Genomic DNA, 14,649 nt, shown 5'->3' with positions numbered 1-14,649 from the left:
GCTCTGAGGTCCCCCTGGAGCCTTCTCCTCTCCATGCTGAACACCCCCAGCTCCCTCAGCCTGTGCTCACAGCAGAACTGCTCCAGCCCTGGGAGCATCTCTGTGGCCTCCTCTGGCCTCACTCCAGCAGCTCTGGGTCCTCCTGCTGGGGACACCAGACCTGCAGGCAGGATTGGAGGTGGGGATTCAGCAGAGCAGAATCGAGGGGCAGAATCCCCTCCCCTGCCCTGCTGCCCACACTCCTCTGGCTGCAGCCCAGCACACAGCTGCCTGCTGGGCTGCAGGAGGGCACTGCTGGCTCCTGGGGAGCTGCTCAAGTCTGTAAGCTCTCCAAAAGCCTACAAGCTGTCCCTCTGCTGTGACACTCCCATAGCCCAAAGGGGAAGGAGGCATTTTATGAGCCTGGGGAGCCAAAAGTCAAGGCATTTTGCACATGGACAAGGTCCTCAGGGACTAGTTTCAAGCCACCAGCAAAGGGGAAAGGAGGATCACCTTCAAAGAGGAGTGTCAGGGTGTCTGCAAAGATGACAGCAGCGCGGCGGTCGCTCAGGTCTGTCCCCAGCACCACCTGCAGGTTCTCCTCTGCCTTCTTGGCCACCTGCATGGAAGAGAAAGAGAATTAACCTCTTGGTTGGAAGAGACCTCAGAGCTCACCCAGCCCAACCTCTCCCCCAGCACCATCTGAGCAACTCAACCATGGCACCAAGGGCCTCAGCCAGGCTCTTCCTCAGCACCTCCAGGGATGGGGACTCCACCACCTCCCTGGGCAGCACATCCCCAGGGCCAACAACTCTCTCTTGCTGGGAAGAACTTTCTCCTCCCCTCCAGCCTAAACCTCCCCTGGCACAGCTTGAGGCTGTGTCCTCTTGTTCTGCTGCTGGCTGCCTGGGAGAAGAGCCCAACCCCCACCTGGCTACAACCTCCCTGCAGGCAGTTGCAGAGAGCAAGAAGGTCTCCCCTGAGCCTCCTCTTCTCCAGGCTCCAACCCCAGCTCCCTCAGCCTCTCCTCCCAGGGCTGTGCCCCAGACCCCTCCCCAGCTTTGTTGCCCTTCTCTGGACCCCTTCAATAGACTCCATGTCCTCCTTAAACTATTGACAGGATGAATGGCCTCAAGCTGCCACTGGGGAGGCTCAGGCTGGACATAAGGGGAGGTTTTTCCCCATCCAGAGTGGTCAGGGATTGGAAAGTGCTGCCCAGGGAGGTGGTGGAGTCCCCAGGCCTGGCTGCGGCGCGTGGGGCTGTGGTTCAGGGGTGACCCTTAGCAGGACTCGGTGCTCCCGAGGGTCTCTCCCAACCTGCAGGCCTCTGTGGTGCTGCCTCAGCAGCCCTTACCTGCTTGCAGAGGTACTCTGAGAACTTGCTGAGGCCCTCCTCATGCAGGCCCAGCAGAGGGAAGATCTTGAAGAAGCGCTCCACCTGGGGCAGGTCTCCTTGCCTCGTGGCTGCCTCAAACTTCCCCGCGACGATGGCCTTGAGGCGCTGCTCTGCCTCCTGCAGGAGCCTCAGGTTGGCATCAATGATGCCCCCTGCTCACAAGGGCACAAAGGAAAGGCCAAAGTGACAGCCTCAGGTTATTGCTGGACTAAGGGCTGCTGGGTTTTTTTGTCTCTCTCCACTCCCCAGGAGAGAGTGCAAGCCCCAGGGGGGAGAAGGCAGGAGGCAGCCTGGGATTCCCCTGCAGGCAGCAGAAGCCAGGTACATGCATGAGGGGCACACAGCTGTGCTCTGCTCTTGCATGGAGGGTGCAAACACACAGAATCATGCAATGGCTTGGGTTGGAAAGGAACTTAAAGGTCAGCTAAGTGCAAATCCCCTGCCATGGGCAGGGGCACTTCCTACTAGGCCACGCTGCTCAAGTCCACAACCAGCCTGGCCTTGAACCCCTCCACAAATGCTCTGGGCAGCCTGGTCCAGGTCAGGAAGAATCTCCATCAGCAGTGAGTTTGCAGCTGACAGCAAGCTGGGGGCAGGAGCTGAGCTGGGAGAGGGGAGGAGAGCTCTGCAGAGGGACCTCAACAGGCTGGGCAGAGGGGCAGGGGCCAAGGGCAGGAGATTGAACACAGCCAAGTGCCAGGGGCTGCACTTTGGCCACAGCAACCCCAGGCAGTGCTGCAGGCTGGGGGCAGAGTGGCTGAGAGCAGCCAGGCAGAGAGGGAGCTGGGGGGAGTGGTGGAGAGCAGCTGAAGAGGAGCCAGCAGTGTGCCCAGGGGGCCAAGAAGGCCAAGGGCAGCCTGGCCTGGAGCAGGAAGAGTGTGGCCAGCAGGAGCAGGGAGCTGATCCTGCCCTGTGCTCAGCACTGCTCAGGCCACACCTGGAGTCCTGTGTCCAGCTCTGGGCTCCTCAGGTCAGGAAAGAGGTTGAGCTGCTGGAAGGTGTCCAGAGAAGGGCAACAAAGCTGGGGAGGGGTCTGGGGCACAGCCCTGGGAGGAGAGGCTGAGGGAGCTGGGGTTGGAGCCTGCAGAAGAGGAGGCTCAGGGGAGACCTTCTTGCTCTCTGCAACTCCCTGCAGGGAGGTTGGAGCCAGGTGGGGGTTGGGCTCTTCTCCCAGGCCCCCAGCACCAGAACAAGAGGACACAGTCTCAAGCTGTGCCAGGGGAAGTTTAGGCTGGATGTAGGAAGAAATTCTTCATAGAGAGAGATTGGCCCTTGGGATGTGCTGCCCAGGGAGGTGGTGGAGTCCCCATCCCTGGAGGTGTTTAGGCAGAGCCTGGCTGAGGCCCTTTGTGCCATGGTTGAGCTGATCAGATGGTGCTGGGTGATAGGTTGGGCTGGCTGAGCTCAAAGGTCTCTTCCAACCTGGTTTATTCTATTCTACTCTTTTTAGCATCTAATCCAAACCCAGCTTCCTCCAGCCTGAAGCCATTGCCCCTCAGCCTGTCCTCCCATGCCTGTTTACAGTGTCCCTCCCCAGCTCTCCTGTAGCCCCCCTTCAGTTACTGGAAGGCTGCTCCAAGGTCTCCCTGGAGCCTTCTTCAGGCTGTACAACTCCAACTCTCTCAGCCTGTTCTTCACAGGAGAGGTGCTCCAGCCCTCTGATCATCTCCATGGCCTCCTCTGGACCCCTCTAACAGTTTCATGCCCTTCTCATGCTGGGGGCTCCAGAGGTGGACACAGTACCTCAGGTGGGGTCGTGGAGGGGTGGATCTCATGAGAGCAGAGGGCCAGAACTCCCTCCCTCCACCTGCTGCTATGGATCAGGCCTGGACACAGCTGGGGCTGGGCTGGGAGTGGCCACTGCTGGCTCATGCCCAGCTTTTCACCCACCAGCAGCTCCAAGTCCTCCTCCTCCTCAGCACTGCTCTCCACCCATTCTCCTCCCAGCCTGGCTTTGTGCTTGGCATTGCCCCAGTCCAGGTGCACAGCCTTGCACTTGGCTTTGGTGAACTTCCTGAGGCTGGCACTGGCCCACCTCTCAAGGTGCCTCTGCATGGCATCCCTACCCTCTAGGGAGCAGGCAACTGACTCCTTCAGTTCCAGTTGCTCTGCCTGCTAGCACACCATAGCACCAGCACCTAGAAAGGTGAGGCCCAGATGATCTTTGGGGTCCCTTCCAACCTGGCATACTGTGATAAGGCTACAAGAGTCCTCCCTGACAGAGCCTTCCCCCTGAACATTGTGTCCTTCACCTGGTTAGCAGCTTGCATGCTATTAAAGCTGTGTGCCAAGAGCTCTCCTTCAATGCTAATTCAAACCTAAGGACACTGCTTTAGTCAGGAGTCCTGTGGTGACAGGTTGGACTTGATGGTCTTTGAGGTCTCTTCCAACCTTGGTGATTCAGACACCTTCATCTCTGTGTTGCTGTCTAGCAGATTAAGCTCTTTTGGCCAGCATGAAACCTTCTGCTCTGGGCTGAGGCTTATCTGCTGTGGGAAATCAAGCAGCTTCTGGTTATGAAATTCAGCAGGGGCAAGGGGAGAGCCTTGCACCTGGGAAAGAACAACCCCATGGAGCAGCAGAGGTTGGGGGCTGAGCTGTTGGAGAGCAGTGAGGGGGAAAAGGACCTGGAGGGCCTGGGGGATGGGAGGTTGAGCATGAGCCAGCAATGTGCTCTGGTGGCCAGGAAGGCCAAGGGCACCATGGGGTAGATTAGAAGGGCTGAGGTGAGGAGGGGGAAGAGAGGTTCTCCTCCCCCTCTGCATCTGGAATCTTGTGTCCAGTTCTGGGCCCCTCAGGTCAAGAAGGGCCTCAGGGAACTGCTGGAGGGAGTCCAGCACAGAGCCACAGAAATGCTGAAGGCAGTGGAACCATCTGCCTTAGGAGGAGAGCCTGAGGGAGCTGAGGGCTCTGGAGCTTGGAGAGGAAGAGCCTGAGGGTGACCTCATTGCTGCTGATAAAGCTGTGTGTGGTGATGCCCAGAGGCTGGAGCCAGGCTCTGCTGGGTGCTGCTCAATGCCAGCACAAGGGGCAGTGGGGGAAGCTGAGGCAGAGGAAGTTGCATGGAAGGAGGAGGAAGGATTTTTTCCCCCTGTGAGGCTGACAGAGGCCTGGAGCAGGCTGCCCAGGGCAGGGCTGTGGAGTCTCCCTCTCTGGAGGTACTCAAGGCCCACCTGGATGCGTGGCTAGTGTGCCCTGCTCTGGGTGCTCCTGCTCTGGCAGGGGGGGTTGGACTGGCTGATCTCTGGAGGTCCCTTCCAGCCCCTGGCACTCTGTGGTCTGCTGCCAAGGTGACTCAGCAGCTCCTCCTCACCTTCCTTGCCCTGGCGACTGAGCTCGATCACCGACTTGTCCAGCGAGAGGTAGCGATGGATGTGAGCTGCTGCCTGCTCGTAGTCTTCACTCCTCAGGGCTGTTTGCACTCCATCCATGCAGAACTTCAGGTCAAGGATGTCATCAGCTCTCTGAATGGCCTGATAGAGTCGATTCTGCAAGAAAGGCAACAACCAGGAAAGGCTTCCTGCTGAGGGCCGCAGCAGGAAGAGGGAATGCAGAGAATCAAAGAGGCCTCAGAGATCAGCAGGTCCAACCTGGCACCCAACACCTCCTGGCTGCTAAACCATGGCACCAAGGGCCACATCCAATGCCCTCTTGAACACCTCCAGGGATGGGGACTCCACCACCTCCCTGGGCAGCACATCCCAAGGACCAATCTCTCTTCCTGGGAAGAACTTTCTCCTCACCTCCAGCCTAAACCTCCCCTGGCACAGCTTGAGACTGTGTCCTCTTGTTCTGGGGCTGGCTGCCTGGGAGAAGAGACCAACCCCTTCCTGGCTACAACCTCCCTGCAGGGAGTTGGAGAGAGCAAGGAGGTCTCCCCTGAGCCTCCTCCTCTCCAGGCTAAGCAACCCCAGCTCCCTCAGCCTCTCCTCCCAGGGCTGTGCTCCAGACCCCTCCCCAGCCTTGTTGCCCTTCAAGTCTCTCAATGTCCTTCTTAAACTGAGGGGCCCAGAACTGGACACAGGACTCAAGGTGTGGCCTTGAGCTTCAGACTGGACATTAGGAAAGGCTTTTCCCCATCCAGAGTGGTCAGGGATTGGAAAGTGCTGCCCAGGGAGGTGCTGGAGTCCCCAAGCCTGGGTGGTTTGGCTGTGGTGCTTGGGGCTGTGGTTCAGGGGTGACCCTTAGCAGGGTCAGGCTGGGGGTTGGACTCGGTGCTCCCGAGGGTCTCTCCCAACCTGCAGGTCTCTGTGGTGCTGCCTCCCTTCAGGGAGTTGCAGAGAGCAGGAAGGTCTCCCCTGAGCCTCCTCTTCTGCAGGCTAAGCAACCCCAGCTCCCTCAGCCTCTCCTCCCAGGGCTTGTGCCCTCTGAGGAAGTTTCTCCTCGCGTTGAGGTGGAAGCTGGGTGGCAGCTTACACTGCTAAAACAAAGCAGAGCTCCCAGCCTGCCTGCTAAGGCAAAGAGCAGCTTGCTTTATTGAGCTGTGAGGAGACAAGAGTGGGGTGGTGGCAAGGGTGAGCCCCTTGGTGCAGTCTACCTTGGCGAGGTCCAGCTGTCGGACTTTGCTGCTGACGTTCTCGGCCAGGTTGCAGGTGAAGGTGATCATCCCTGCCAGCTGCTGGGCATCCCCCTCGATGAGCTGCAGGTTAGGGCTGGGAACACAACCAAACCAAGCATCACAGGCAGCTCAGAGGGAGGGTGGTTCTTCCTCCAAGCCCAGCTGCTCCTGTCAGCAACAAGCTCTCCTGCTTCGTGCCTCTCCTACAGGAACACAGACTCAGAGGTCCAGGTTGTGTTCTTACGGACACAGAATGGGTTGGGTTGAAAGGAAGCTTCAAGATCATCCAGTTCCAACCCCCCTGCCATGGGCAGGGACCCCTCCCCCCAGCCCAGGCTGCTCAAGGCCTCATCCAGCCTGGCCTGGAGCACCTCCAGGCAGGGGGCAGCCACAGCCTCCCTGGGCAGCCTGGGACAGGCTCTCCCCAGCCTCCCTGCCAACAATTCCTTCCTCCTCTCCACTCTCAATCTGCCCTCTCCCAGCTCAATGCCATTGTCCCTCATCCTGGCACTGCAAGTCCTTGGCCAAAGTCCCTCCCCAGCTCTCCTGGAGCCCCTTCAGGCACTGGAAGGCTGCTCTGAGGTCTGCCTGGAGCCTTCTCTCCTGCAGGCTGCACAGCCCCAACTCTTCCAGCCTGTGTCCAGCCCCCTGATCATCTTTGTGGCCTCCTCTGGACCCCTTGCAGGGGTTTGATGTCCTTCCTGTGCTGGGGGCAGCAAATCTGGAAGAGGATGCACTCTCTTGCTACCAGAAAGGGCATGAAGAAGCCTCTGAGGCTTCTGGGACACTCTTCACTTCTGAAGTAGAAGATGAAGGCTGCAAATTGTGCTCTAAGCTTCGTGAGCCCACTTAGGACGACTTTCCAGACCCCCTGCACAAGGTCCTCACAAAGAGGCAGAGTAACATCTGTCCATCCCTGGCACATGATATCCAATCCAGACACTGATGCTGAAAATCAACCCTGTTTGGGGTGAGACCTTCAAAGAACTGCTCAGCCCACACCAAAGGGGCTCAGCCTGTGTCAGGGGGCAGCAGTTCCCTCTGCAAATGCTGCTGAGAAGAATCAGGTGGGCGGCCATGAAGATCCAGCTTCTGCTCCTTACCACCCACTGATCCAAAGCCTAACACTCTCAGAGGATTAATCTACCTCTCTCACAATGCTGAAACCAATTTTCACACCAAGGAAGGGGCAGAAGCAGGAAGAAGGGGGGGGGGGGGACGACACACCACTAACCCCATGCGATGCAATGCAACCATCTTGTTCTCTATGGTACTTTGCTGTTCCAGGAGGGCATCCAGCTCTTCCTGCACGACTTTCTGAAAGAAAAGGCCAAAGGAACTCTCCTGGGACTTCAGCTCACCTCTCCAGGCCACCAACTTATCAAAGAGGCAAGCCCAGGCCATGCAGCTAGCAAGGTGCTAGAGGAATCTGGGCAAGTGTCTCACTGCCACCAGTGTCAAACATTCCTCCCTTCTCTCCAGTCTCAGTCCTCCCTCTTGGGAGTTCAAACCACCACCCCTTGTCCTGTCACAACAGGTCCTCCTACAGAGGTCTGTCTCCAGCCTCCTTAGAGGCCCAGAAGGTCTCCCTGGAGCCTTCCCTTCTCTAGGCTGACCAAACCCAACTCTCTCAGCCTGGCCTCACAGCAGGGGGCTTCCAGCCCTCCCAGCATTGCTGTGGCCTTCTCTGGCCCTGCTCCAATGTGTCCCCGTCTGTGCTGAGGACTCCGGAGCTGCCCCAGCACTGCAGGGGAGGTCTCAGCAGAGCACAGCAGAGGGGCAGGATCCCCTCCCTGCCCCTGCTTCCCACGCTGCTGAGGATCAGCTCCACGACACTGCTGGCTCGGGGCTGACAGCGCTCGGTACCGGCTCATCTCCAGTTGTTCACCCACCAGCACTCCGAACTCCTTCTCCCCAAGGCTGCTCTCCAGCCCTTCATCCCCAGCCTGCGTTAATACAAGAGGTTGTCCCGATCCAGGTGCAGGACCTTGCACTTGGCCGTGGTGAGCCCCAGGAGCTTTAAAGGGACCCACTTCTCCAACTTTTCCAGGGATTTAATAACCCTGCAACGGATCCGTACTAGGGAAGCCTTGACAGCGACGCATTCGCTCTCCTTGCGCCCACTGGAGGCCCCGCTGCCTCACAGGCCCACTCCCAACACACCTCCTCCTCACACAGCCGGCTATAGGCGGCCTCCAGGTCTGCCAGGTCGGTGAGCGATTGAATCCGCTCCATGGAAAGGGCAGAAGCAGCCGAGGAGCTGCTACCTTCTCCCCCCGGCGCTCTGGAGCCCGATGCGGTGGCCGCCGCCATCTTGCAATTCAGCTGACGCGGCCGATACCGCCGTGAGGCCCCCTGCGGGCTGTCCATGACGGTGCCTGAAGGCTCTCTGCCAATCAGTTCCACCTGGTAGCGTGGGATTCTCCGGCTCCTGCTATCCCGAAGCTCTACGATGGAAAGAGGCTGAGGTGGGGGTGTTTCGGAGTCTCTTCGTATGGGCAAGCAGCTGCCATCTCTCCGTGATCGCTCAGGCGCTTGCTTTGGGCATCCCATCCCGGCACAGGGAGCGCGCGCGTCGGGCCTCGGCGAAAGCCCCGCCGAGGAGGAGCGGGAGGGCAGCACGCAGGCGCGGGGCTGATGGCGGAGGGGTCTGGTGGCGCGCCCGCCTAAGGCAGGAACAGCATCCGCCGCCATCTGCCTCCATCCGTTTCCATCCACCCGGTAAGGGCGGCCCCGTCGCGCCGCACACGCCCGGCGGCGGCCCTAAGGCTTGCGGGGGGCGCGGGTTGGGCCGCCATTTTGGCGGGAGCAGCGACCGCCGACCCCTTGGGCCTGGCCTGGCGGGGATGATCGGGCCGGGCGTTGGTCCATGGACGGTTCCCGGAGGCTGCAGCCCTGGGAAGGCCTACTCGGAGCGGTGCTGGCCGATGGGCTCTGGGATGGTCTTGGGGGTGCTGATAGGCCGTCCCCGTGGCCTGCGGCCTGCAGCCGCGGCGGCCTGCGCTCAGCCCGCCTTAGCCCGGGGGCAGGGATGCTGCTCCGGAGCCCGCTCCGGGCGCTTGTGGGCGGTTTGGCTCTTGCTGAATAAAACGGCGGGAGCGGGGAGGAGGTGGAACGACGCGGGGCACCTCCGAAACGGTTCCTAACAGCGTGTGTGGTTTCTGACCAGCCGAAATCCCGAGGCGTAATCAGTTGCGGGATAATTAGCTGGAAGCCGTGCTTAGATGTGCGGCAGCCTGCTTCTATTTCGGAGCTTTTTTTTCTCCTCCAGAACAACTTCTGCTGCTTGACAGTCGATGTTCTAGCCTGAAGTGGTATGGTACAGCCAGATGGGGACGGCAGACCTCTGTGTTCTGGGGAACGCTTCGGGTTTGTGGAGTGGGGTTAATGTGTTCTGCTTGTTGCAGGCTCTGGAGCTACCATAAGGTGGAAGCAAACCTGTGGCCATCATGTTCCTCTACAACCTGACCCTGCAGCGTGCCACTGGCATAAGCTATGCTATCCATGGCAACTTCTCAGGTGACTTTTCCTCCCTTTGCACTTCAGGGCTTGAGGTTTTGGGTAGTAGAGGCAAAAAAAGGTGCTGGTTTTTTTTTTTTGTTGGATTTAGTTGCTGAAGCTCAGCTGCATTGGTGTGGTGTTTTTTTACTGGTATCTTGAATATTGTGTCCAGTTCTGGGCCCCTCAGGGCAAGAAGGGCCTCAGGGAACTGCTGGAGAGAGTCCAGCACAGAGCCACAGAAATGATGAAGGCAGTGGAACATCTCCCTGCCCTCAGAAGAGCCTGAGGGAGCTGAGGGCTCTGGAGCTTGGAGAGGAGGAGCCTGAGGGTGACCTTAATGCTGTTGCTAAAGCTGTGCAGGGTGAGTGCCCAGAGGCTGGAGCCAGGCTCTGCTGGGTGCTGCCCAATGCCAGCACAAGGGGCAGTGGGGGAAGCTGAGGCAGAGGAAGTTCCATGGAAAGAGGAGGAGGAATTTTTCCCCTGTGAGGGTGATGGAACACTGGAGCAGGCTGCCCAGTGGGGGTGTGGAGTCTCCCTCTCTGGAGATACTCAAGACCCAGCTGGATGTGTTGCTGTGTGTCCTGCTCTGGGTGCTCCTGCTCTGGCAGGGGGGTTGGACTGGATGATCTCTGGAGGTCCCTTCCAACCCCCAGTGTCCTGTGATGCTGTCATTTGGTCTTGAGCAAATGAGAGCTTCACAGAATGGTAGGGGCTGGAAGGCACTTCTGGAGGTCAGCTAGCTCAGTCCCCTTGCCAAAGGAGGATCACCTAGAACAGGCCACACAAGAGCATAGCCAGGCAGGTTTTGAAAAGGTAAGAGAAGTTTGTTTTGAATTATCTTCAGATTTAATTGAATTGTAGAATGGGTTTGGTTGGAAGAGACCTTTTAAGCTTCTCAAATCCAACCTTAACCCAGCACTGCCAGGTCACCACTACACCATGTCCCTCAGCACCACATCTCCATGGCTTTTGAATGCCTCCAGGGATGGGGATGAGGAAAGACTCTGAGAGACTTGGGGCTATTCAGTCTAGAGAAGAGGAGGCTCTGAGGAGACCTAATTGTGGCCTTCCAGGATCTGAAGGGGGCTCTAAGAAAGCTGGGGAGGGACTTTTGAGGGTGTCAGGGAGTTATAGGACTGGAGGGGAATGGAGCAAAACTAGAAATGGGGAGATTCAGATTGGATGTTAGGAAGAAGTTCTTCCCCAGGAGGGTGGTGAGAGCCTGGCACAGGTTGCCCAGGGAGGTGGTGGAAGCCTCATGCCTGGAGGTTTTTAAGGCCAGGCTGGAGGTGGCTGTGAGCAGCCTGCTGTGGTGTGAGGTGTCCCTGCCCATGGCAGGGGGTTGGAGCTGGCTGAGCCTTGAGGTCTGTTCCACCGCTGACAATTCTATGATTCTATGACTCCACCACTGGACAGTCATGTCCAGGGCTTGAAAACCCTTAAGAGGGAGGCATTTTCCATGCTTCCTTGGCCTGTCATAAGCTGTTCAGACCATAGTGGCCCTTGATAAGTTGCTTCGACTTCCTCTGGACTAATCACATAAGCCCTTGGCACTCTGTGGTGACAGAGCTTAACGTGAGCCAGCAGTGTGCCCAGGGGGCCAAGAAGGCCAAGGGCAGCCTGGCCTGCAGCAGGAACAGTGTGGCCAGCAGGAGCAGGGAGCTCATTGTGCCCTGTGCTCAGCACTGCTCAGGCCACACCTTGAGTCCTGTGTCCAGTTCTGGGCTCCTCAGGTTAGGAAAAAGGTTGAGCTGCTGGAAGGTGTCCAGAGAAGGGCAACAAAGCTGGGGAGGGGTCTGGGGCACAGCCCTGGGAGGAGAGGCTGAGGGAGCTGGGGTTGCTTAGCCTGGAGAAGAGGAGGCTCAGGGGAGACCTCCTTGCTCTCTGCAACTGCCTGCAGGGAGGGTGGAGCCAGGTGGGGGTTGGTCTCTCCTCCCAGGCCCCCAGCCCCAGAACAAGAGGACACAGTCTCAAGCTGTGCCAGGGGAGGTTTAGGCTGCAGGGGAGGAGAAAGTTCTTCCCAGAGAGAGTTGTTGGCCCTTGGGATGTGCTGCCCAGGGAGGTGGTGGAGTCCCCATCCCTGGAGGTGTTTAGGAAGAGCCTGGCTGAGGCCCTTGGTGCCGTGGTCGAGTTGATCAGGTGGTGCTGGGTGACAGGTTGGACTCTTACGATCTCTGAGGTCTCTTCCAACCTGGTTAATTCTATCCTACTCCCAAGTGCTTCCCGAGGCTGAGCCTTCTGCCGCCTGGTCGCTCACTTGGCGCTTTGGCTCCTGCAGGCACCAAGCAGCAGGAGATCGTCGTCTCCCGCGGCAAGATCCTGGAGCTGCTGCGGCCGGATCCCAACACGGGGAAGGTGCACACCCTGCTGACGGTGGAGGTGTTCGGCGTCATCCGCTCCCTGATGGCCTTCCGCCTGACGGGCGGCACCAAGGACTACATCGTGGTGGGCAGCGACTCGGGCCGCATCGTCATCCTGGAGTACCAGCCCTCCAAGAACGTCTTCGAGAAGATCCACCAGGAGACCTTCGGCAAGAGCGGCTGCCGCCGGATCGTCCCGGGCCAGTACCTGGCTGTGGACCCCAAGGGCCGCGCCGTCATGATCAGTGAGTCGCTCCCCTGCCAGCTCCTCGCCCTGCCGCTCATCCCTCTGTTGGTTTCTTGGGGCGAGCTTTAGCCAGGCGCAGGGGGGAGTGGCTCTGGAGGAGGCCGAGGGCAGCCTGGCCTGGCAGCAGGCAGAGTGTGGCCAGCAGGAGCAGGGAGCTCATCCTGCCCTGTGCTCAGCACTGCTCAGGCCACAGCTGGAGTCCTGTGTCCAGCTCTGGGCTCCTCAGGTCAGGAAAGAGGTTGAGCTGCTGGAAGGTGTCCAGAGAAGGGCAACAAAGCTGGGGAGGGGTCTGGGGCACAGCCCTGGGAGGAGAGGCTGAGGGAGCTGGGGTTGCTTAGCCTGCAGAAGAGGAGGCTCAGGGGAGGCCTTGCTCTCTGCAACTGCCTGCAGGGAGGTTGGAGCCAGGTGGGGGTTGGGCTCTCCTCCCAGGCAAGCAGCACCAGAACAAGAGGACAGAGTCTCAAGCTGTGCCAGGGGAGGTTCAGGCTGGAGATGAGGAAGAAATTCTTCACAGAAAGAGTAATTGGCCCTAGGGATGTGCTGCCCAGGGAGGTGGTGGAGTCCCCATCCCTGGAGGTGTTTAGGAAGAGACTGTATGGGGTCCTTGGTGCCATGGTTGAGTTGATCAGATGGTGTTGGGTGATAAGCTGGACCTGATGATCTCGAAGGTCTCTTCCAACCTGGTTAGTTCAATTCTATTCTAATGGGTCCAGAGAAGGGCATCAAAGCTGGGGAGGGGTCTGGAGCACAGCCCTGGGAGGAGAGGCTGAGGGAGTTGGGGTTGCTTAGCCTGGAGAAGAGGAGACTCAGGGGAGACCTTCTTGCTCTCCGCAACTCCCTGAAGGGAGGTTGTAGCCAGGTGGGGATTGGGCTCTTCTCTCTAGCACCCAGCCCCAGAACAAGAGGACACAGTCTCAAGCTGTGCCAGGGGAGTTTTAGGCTGGAGGTGAGGAGAAAGTTCTTCCCAGCAAGAGAGGCTGCCCTTTGGAATGGGCTGCCCAGGGTGGTGGTGGGGGTCTACATCCCTGGAGGTGTTTAAGAAAAGCCTGGATGAGGCACTTAGTGCCATGGTCTGGTTGGTTAGATAGGGTTGTGTGATTGGTTGGACTGGATGATCTTGGAGGTCTCTTCCAACCTGGCTGATTGAGGCTGTGAGACCAGCCCCGGAGAATGCACATCTTGATTGCACAAACAGCTGGGCCAAAGAAATCCTGGAAGAGGCTACCTTGTAACCTCTGTGTCTGGAGAGAAGTTGGGGTTGAAGGGGGTCTGTGTACAACACTGTCAGGCAGCTCTCATGGCCTGAAATGATGTTACGACTTCATGTCTCTTCTCTGAGATATGTCATGGAGACAGACAGGTCTTTCTGATCAGGCTTCATGGGTAGAAGGATGCTTGGCTGGTCTCTTTTAATCAGTGTGTGCCCAGGTGGCCAAGAAAGCAGAGTCCTGGCTTGGATCAGCAGTGGTGTGGCCAGTGGGAGTAGGGCAGGGATTGTACCCCTGTGCTTGGTACTGGTGAGGCCTCACCTCAAATTCTGTGGTTAGTTTTAGGCCCCTCACTCTAAGAAGGACATTGAGGTGCTGGAACAGGTTGAGAGAAGGGCAGTGAAGGTGGTGAAAAGCCTGGAGAACAGGGCTGGTGAGGAGCAGCTGAGGGAGCTGGGGTTGTTTAGTGTGGAGAAGAGGAGGCTGTGGGGAGACCTCATTGCTCTCTACAGCTCCCTGAAAGGAAGCTGGAGGCAGATGGGGATTGGTCTTTTCTCCCAAGGAACAAGCAATAGGACAAGAGGAAAGGGCCTCGAGTTGCACCAGGGGGATTTAGATTGGACATGGGAAACAATTCCACCCCAGAAAGGGTTGTCAAGCCCTGGAGTTGCACCAGTGGGGTTTAGATTGGACATGGGGAACAATTCCACCCCAGAAAGGGTTGTCAAGCCTTGGAGTTGCACCAGGGGGGTTTAGATTGGATATGAGGAACAATTCTACCCCAGAGAGGATTGTCAAGCCCTGGAGTTGCACCAGGGGGATTTAGATTGGACATGGGAAACAGTTCCACCCCAGAAAGGGTTGTCAAGCCTTGGAGTTGCACCAGGGGGGTTTAGATTGGACATGGGGAACAATTCCACCCCAGAAAGGGTTGTCAAGCCCTGGAGTTGCACCAGGGGGGTTTAGATTGGATATGAGGAACAATTCTACCCCAGAGAGGATTGTCAAGCCTTGGAGTTGCACCAGGGGGATTTAGATTGGACATGGGAAACAGTTCCACCCCAGAAAGGGTTGTCAAGCCTTGGAGTTGCACCAGGGGGGTTTAGATTGGACATGGGGAACAATTCCACCCCAGAAAGGGTTGTCAAGCCCTGGAGTTGCACCAGGGGGGTTTAGATTGGATATGAGGAACAATTCTACCCCAGAGAGGATTGTCAAGCCCTGGAGTTGCACCAGGGGGATTTAGATTGGACATGAGGAACAATTCTACCCCAGAGAGGATTGTCAAGCCCTGGAGTTGCACCAGGGGGATTTAGATCGGACATGGGGAACAATTCCACCCCAGAGAGGATGGCCATTGAATCCCCATCTCTGGGGGGATTGAACAGCTGTGGAGGTGT

At 58.2% G+C, this 14,649-nt stretch overlaps 2 protein-coding genes and 1 non-coding gene across 3 annotated transcripts in view; 2 read left to right on the top strand and 1 right to left on the bottom strand.

Moving 5' to 3' along the window:
• COG4 (component of oligomeric golgi complex 4) overlaps positions 1 to 8,243 on the bottom strand; it is a 33,343-nt gene extending 25,100 nt beyond the window's left edge. The window contains exons 1-6 of the mRNA XM_054170190.1: positions 8,097 to 8,243; positions 7,168 to 7,250; positions 5,913 to 6,027; positions 4,689 to 4,863; positions 1,334 to 1,527; positions 493 to 598 (exon numbers count right to left, since the gene is read on the bottom strand). Coding sequence (XP_054026165.1) covers positions 493 to 598; positions 1,334 to 1,527; positions 4,689 to 4,863; positions 5,913 to 6,027; positions 7,168 to 7,250; positions 8,097 to 8,168 — 745 coding nt within the window. The 5' untranslated portion in view covers positions 8,169 to 8,243. The remainder of the gene's footprint in view (positions 1 to 492; positions 599 to 1,333; positions 1,528 to 4,688; positions 4,864 to 5,912; positions 6,028 to 7,167; positions 7,251 to 8,096) is intronic.
• Positions 8,244 to 8,543: 300 nt separating this feature from the next.
• Positions 8,544 to 14,649, top strand: part of SF3B3 (splicing factor 3b subunit 3) — a 58,296-nt gene continuing 52,190 nt past the window's right edge. Inside the window, exons 1-3 of the mRNA XM_054170281.1 lie at positions 8,544 to 8,654; positions 9,341 to 9,452; positions 11,713 to 12,039. Coding sequence (XP_054026256.1) covers positions 9,383 to 9,452; positions 11,713 to 12,039 — 397 coding nt within the window. The 5' untranslated portion in view covers positions 8,544 to 8,654; positions 9,341 to 9,382. The remainder of the gene's footprint in view (positions 8,655 to 9,340; positions 9,453 to 11,712; positions 12,040 to 14,649) is intronic.
• LOC128898194 (small nucleolar RNA SNORD111) lies at positions 13,340 to 13,419 on the top strand. The gene has a single exon (XR_008462733.1). It is a non-coding gene; the product is annotated as a small nucleolar RNA SNORD111 (small nucleolar RNA).

This window comes from Dryobates pubescens, chromosome 19 (genome assembly GCF_014839835.1).
Source record: "Dryobates pubescens isolate bDryPub1 chromosome 19, bDryPub1.pri, whole genome shotgun sequence".
In the NCBI taxonomy this organism is placed as follows: Eukaryota; Metazoa; Chordata; class Aves; order Piciformes; family Picidae; genus Dryobates; species Dryobates pubescens.
The sequence above is the reverse complement of the archived record's forward strand: the minus strand, read 5'-3'. Positions and strand labels throughout refer to the sequence as shown.